This window comes from Priapulus caudatus, unplaced genomic scaffold (genome assembly GCF_000485595.1).
Source record: "Priapulus caudatus unplaced genomic scaffold, Priapulus_caudatus-5.0.1 Scaffold375, whole genome shotgun sequence".
Lineage (NCBI taxonomy): Eukaryota > Metazoa > Priapulida > Priapulimorpha > Priapulimorphida > Priapulidae > Priapulus > Priapulus caudatus.
The window spans coordinates 12,371-18,745 of NW_014577436.1; the positions used below are offsets into that span (position 1 = coordinate 12,371).

The 6,375-nt window shown below is 47.5% G+C and overlaps 1 protein-coding gene across 1 annotated transcript in view; it reads left to right on the top strand.

The window, feature by feature from the left end:
• The first annotated feature begins 252 nt into the window (after window positions 1–252).
• Window positions 253–6,375, top strand: part of LOC106809671 (rho GTPase-activating protein 12-like) — a 92,058-nt gene continuing 85,935 nt past the window's right edge. Inside the window, exons 1-2 of the mRNA XM_014812836.1 lie at window positions 253–324; window positions 1,806–3,118. Of these exons, the coding sequence (XP_014668322.1) occupies window positions 300–324; window positions 1,806–3,118 (1,338 nt within the window). The 5' untranslated portion in view covers window positions 253–299. The remainder of the gene's footprint in view (window positions 325–1,805; window positions 3,119–6,375) is intronic.

Here is a 6,375-nt window from a genome sequence, read left to right on the forward strand (position 1 = left end):
ATGCACTCGATCCCCATTGGTGGAAGGAGCCAACAGCCATCATTTACAATTCCACGCACTGCCAGTGTGGGCCACCGAAGATCCACCTGACTGTAGCAACCACCAGGCAGAGGCAGCTATTTGAGGTTAGCTGCTCATTGCAGGCAAGTCGTGCTTCATAGTCATTGAGCAGTCTCTCTGTTTAGTTCGTTGCCCAGCGATCACAGGGTTTGCTCGTAGGTCTTGCAACCCTCAAGGCTTAGCGTAATGGTGTATTTTTGAATGCGTACACCTGTGTTTTGTTGTGCAAGGAAATCATCATGGTTTTGCTGAATATCCACACAGGTATACTCGTGCATTGCAAGGAATTTAAGCTGTATGTATATATAGCTCTGGGCTCTATTCGAGATAATTAATGCAACTGGAACGGGCAGTTGGCTTGTTACTGTTATTCAGTTCAGTGCAGTTCAATTCGTGCTATGACTGGCAGTTTAGCAGGGCTTTAGAGACTGTAACCAAGTGGCGAACTCAGGTTTAGTTATTCGTGTAATGCTACAAATCATGTTTATGAGTAGAGTTTTGATGCAAAACTGAGTTTACGTGTCTAGAATATGCAGGATGTATTTAGCCGATGGTCTTTAACGTTTAAGCGTTAATGCATATATGCATTTATACATAACAAATTCACCAGTCATTGCAATAACGATTGTAAATGCATCAACAACCATACACAGTCGGATGTCTCAAGTACATGTGTATGACAGACAAATAAATTTACTGCTTGTTAAAAACCCACAGCCACTGAAGTGTACGTGGTTGTTGTTGTTGTTGTTGTTGTTGTTGTTGTTGCAATGCTATTGTTGTTGTTGTTGCAATGCTGTTGCTGTTGTTGTTGTTGCTGTTGTTGTTGTTGGTGTTGTTGTTGTTGTTGTTGTTGTTGTTGTTGTTATAGTATAATTCAGTTTCATGTTTTTTACTGTACGAGGGGGATAGCACATCTATAGTATTGCTAAATACGACCTAGCGTAGAGATAATGTTAAACTTAGGGTTAACCTTAGGTTCATGGTAATGGTTAGGGTTAGGTTAAACAAATAATTATGTTATGGTCATGGTTAGGTTACAGTTAGGTAAGGGGTTGGATAAGGGTTAGGGTTATGGTATGGTTTAAGCTAGGGTAAAGGTTTCAGTTATGGTGTGGTTTGAGTTATGGTATGGTTTGAGTTAGGTTAAAGGTTATCATATGGTTTGAGTTAGAGTAAGGGTTATGGCATTGTTTGGGTTAGGGTAAGGGTTATGGTATTGTTTTGAGGTAGGGTAATAAGGGGTATAGTATCGTTTGAGATAGGGTAGGGGTTATCGTATGGTTTGAGTTATGGCAGGGGTTATCGTATGGGTTGAGTTAGGGCAGGGGTTATCGTATGGTTTGACTTAGGGCAGGGGTTATCGTATGGTTTGAGTTAGGGTAATAAGGGGTATGGTATCGTTTGAGTTAGGGTAGGGGTTATCGTATGGTTTGAGTTAGGGCAGGGGTTATCGTATGGTTTGAGTTAGGGCAGGGGTTATCGTATGGTTTGAGTTAAGGCTGGGGTTTTCGTATGGTTTGAGGTAGGATAATAAGGGATATGGTAATGGTATCGTTTGAGTTAGGGTTGCGGTTATCGTATGGGTTGAGTTAGGGCATGGGTAATCGTATGTTTTGAGGTAGGGTAATAAGGGGTATGGTATCGTTTGAGTTAGGGTAGGGGTTATCGTATGGTTTGAGTTAGGGTAGGGGTAAGGGTTAAGTGATTCTCACCGTGAACCAACGATTGTCATGTGTTTGCAGACCCGCGCAGCCGTGGCGCCGGCAGCAGTCTGGCGGGCAAGATGACTAAGGTTCTGGACGTGCCGCTGCGCGCGCTCTACGACTACGACTACCGCACGGCCGACGGCCGTGACATCGCCATCCGCGAGGGCGACACATTCACACTGCTGCGCAAGTCCAACGACGACTGGTGGCACGTGATTCGCGATGGCGAGCGACGCCCGTTCTACGTGCCCGCCGCATACGTGAAGCCCATACAGCAGCAGCGGCACCACCACGACGCACGTCAGGGCCGCGAAGCTACCGGCGCCGCCGCCGACGTCGCCACCTACGAGAACCTACGCGAATGGACGGCGCCGCCGCGCGGTGCTCCGAGAACGAGCGGCAACGCGCTGCCGCCACCCGTCGGCGGCGGTCTGTACCGTCCAGCAGGGGGCGCTAGGAAGCCGGCTGTGAAGCCGCGGCGAAGGCTCGGCAAGGGTGACGCGAAGACGGCATACAAGTACCTTAGCCGCAGCACAGAGAACCTGGTGGGAGAGGGCGCCACTCAGCGGTCTGCGGCACATGTGGAGCACCGGCGCAACGAACGAGCAAACCGTGCGAGCCTCACCGACGGTGGCGACCTCTTTGATCGGTACATCGATGTCCGGCCATTAGGCGGCGCCCCCAGACGAGCAAAGTCGAGTGACGACCTACTCGGGGAGCCGGAGAGGGATGGGAAGCGGACGAGGAAGGTGGGGAAGGGTGACAGGGTTTATGGGAGCCCGGACGGAAGCTCCGACAACCACAACAACAATAACAACAACAGCGCGCCGCGCGTCTACGAGCCGATCCACTACAACGCGGAGAGCGACGGTGGCGCCCTTACGGTGTCGCGCATCCTTGAGGAAACGGCGGCGTACAATGAGCTGCAGGCGGGCCGGCCGACGAAGCACAAGGACTCCGGCTTCAGCAGCCTCGAGCGCGCTCTCGAGCCGACGCTGGCACCCCCTGCCACCGCCGACCCGCCGTATTTCGAGCCAGAAGCCGACTACGACAACCTGTCGGTGGACGAACGCGTTTATATAGGGCCGGCACTGAAGGTGGGGGCGCCACCGTTCTACAGGTATGGCGAGAGCGAGGAGGCATACGCGCGGGTTGGGCGGAGCGGGGAGGTGCAAGCGCCCCCTGGTGATCAAAGGGCATTCGAGAATCCCGCTTACACGAGTCCGGAGACGGCACAGGAACGGGATGAGCGGTGGTGGCGGGATGATGAGGGAGAGATTCCGAAGGAGAAGGTGCCGCTGCCTTTAGACCCGGAGGGGAGCAGTCTGAGTTCATCCACATACAGTCTGGTGAGTGCTTGCCTCGACATGTCAGTGTCTCGCCTCAGTGTGTCATCCTATGTCTCGACTCACAATGTCTCACCTCACTGCCTCGCCTCACTGTCTTCAATGTTTCACCGAGCAGTGTTTCTCGCCAATTTCTTGCCTCAGTGTCCAATATCTTGTCTTGATATCAAGCATCGGTGTCTGGACTTGGTGTCAAAGCTCTGTGTCTCATAATCTCGACACAATGTTTTGCCTCAGTGACCCGGTTTGCTTGTCACTATTTTCACGGATTTGAATTTCGTTCTCGTTTGAACAAAGTGTGTACATATGACAAACTAAATCGAGGAAATATCGCTTCCTGGCATTGCCGTGCAAGTATCTCACGAATGCCCACAACTGGCTCAATCGTGTGACCAAACAGAACTACTTTATGTGTGAGATCGATTGAGGTGCCATTGTGTAAGTTTTTTAATTCGATGTATATGAAACATCCATTGAGATAGCGAAGGTCATATTACATGAGATATTAACTAAAATATTGGCTGTACTATCGGCACAGATGTCTGCACGGGAGGTATGTCGTGTTTGGTGGTATAGTATTTTACTATGTTTGCACGAGACAAATGGTTTACTAGGCTAAGTAGACTTCACTGTACGGAATGTTAAAATCATTACTGTACGGAAACGACCGTATGCTGTGCTCATTCAGCTATGAGGATGTACACAAAACTGGTCGGATGATTGAGGATTGATCGGATGTAGTCTCATCGTGGATTATGGTCTGTTGGGTCAAATTATCAGCTACGTTCGCGTTTCACGACGTATGCGCGTGCGTGCGTGCGTGCGTGCGTGTGTGGTTTGTGTATGTATGCGTAGTTGCGTACTTGGCAAGTGTTCAAATAAAAATATTTGCACCAGCCACCACGTTTGTGTTCAAGGCAAACATAACTGGGCACCTGTGTTGTGCGGGCTGCCGAAAGATGCCGAGCTGTGTACTGTAGGTCGGTATTAGGATGATTAGGTTGAACCTACTGACCAAGCCTGCTATGTCCAATCCAGGGATAAGCATTCGAACATAGATAGTGTCAGTCCCAAAGTCGCGATTGGATACATCTAGCTAAGACCGTAGTGTGTGTGTGTGTGTGTGTGTGTGCGTGCGTGCGTGCGTGCGTGCGTGCGTGTGTGTGAACGCGTGCGTGCGTTCGTGCATATGTGTGCGAGCTCATGTGTGTATTCGTGCGTGCGTGTGTGTGTGTGTGTGTGTGTGTGTGTGTGTGTGTGTGTTGTGTGTGTGTGTGTGTGTGTGTGTGTGTGTGTGCGTGTGTGTGCGTGTGTATCGTTGCCCTAGGTTTCGCTAACGATGCATTATTATGATTATATGCGTAATTATAATAATGCAGCGAGTGCATTGGCCTAGAAACATACTTATCATGTGACGCACAGCCCTCGCCTTGTTTCTCCTGATTTCAATGGATGTGGACTGAATTCGATATTCGACTGAGATGAAATGGTGATAAATCGCTTGCAATGAGAGAGATTTGTAGCCAGTATGCTCACCACGAAATTTCTCTTTCGGTGCTGTTCGTTGTACAGCGTATTGTATATATATATCAGAAGTAGATAATAGATATAGACTATATATGTTATATTATACTATATATAATATATATATATATATATATATATATAATAATAATATATATATATATATATATAGTAGAGAGAGAGAGAGAGAGAGATCGGTTATAACGAGGGCATACCCAGCGATTAGGGCAAGCGATTTGAACACGACAAGGGATGATGTCTCGAACGATTTACTATACACACAAATTAGAATCCGTGCAATTTGTGCACCGTTAAACAATAATCGTTCTTCTGCATGTTGGCCCAAGCTAGTGTAAACGGCTAGCAGTCCGATGCGACTATGAGACTCAGCGTAGGTATGTGGTCGTACAGCATATGACCGTTTTGTGGAGCTTACATACACGTACAAATTTAGCTCTAACTATATAGGTAGCCCTTTGCCCCGCCACAGGCGGTTCCTGTGTCGCCGCGAAGGGCCACAATAGTTCAAACTAGACTATGTGTTTAGTAGGTTCGTTATCCTGTCATTTTCGGTAGAAGGGAACCCCGCGAAGATAGATGTCTGTATTTCGTCGCGGTTCCAAGCGACGGAGTGTGCGTGACATGTCAGAAACAGTAGTTATTACAGTAGCTGTCATCACCAGTTGACCCTCCCGATGGCCAGCGATTATAAATGATTGTGGCAATGCTATTGTCAGTCCAACTACCGTAAATCATGAACAGCGAGCGAGTCGGTTAGGCTGTCGCACAATTGACAACTAACCAGTACTAAGTACTGCTGAAGGGGTCGAAGTCGTATCAGGTACTACAGATATGTACCCGAGGTACATATATGTATACACAAAGTGTACCAGACTTGTACTACAGAAGTGTACCCTATAACCCTAACCCTAACCCTAACCCTAACCCTAAACATACCTCATATAAAAATATATAAACATAATACTAAACAACCTAAAACTACCTCGGGTACATATCTGTAGTACCTGATACGACAACGACCCCATCTGCCTAAGTACTGCGTCAGCGACTTCTAAGCAGACATTTTTAGGAACTCACAGCGACCTTGCTCACCGCAGACACCAATCACCTCGTTACTAATGCTGAAGGGGGCGTTGTCGTATAGGGTACCCTAACCCTAACCCTATCATATCATATCATATCATATCATATATCTAACCATATCAGATAGTTACCTCGGGTACATATATGTAGTACCCTATACGACAACGACCTTTTCTGCATCACTACTCGTATCGTTAGTGTTTACCTGCGGGAGAACTTTGCTTCCCTGCTACGAAAGCACCTCGGGTCCTTCTAGGTTTACATGTATATTGCAAAAGCTCGAGTTTCAATGAACGTGACAGTCGGTAACACTTGCCCGCGTTTATGTTATCACCTGAGTGAATAATTGCAGGTGTATACGGCATTGATTCAGACTGGGCAAAGTCTAGCGTTCAGCTATTGTCATATGTTTCCATATATTGCTATATATTGCTGTTCGTTGAAGTAAGGTAGGGGAGTGATGACCAGTGCAAAGAGCTAGTCCTGAACATCACTGCTAGGAATAATATAGTAGGGGCAACACGGCTAGGAACAGCACAACTAGGAACAATACACTTAGGAACAACAAAACCAGCAGCAATACATCTGGGAATAACAAGACTAGGAACAACACACATAAGAACTGTACAGAT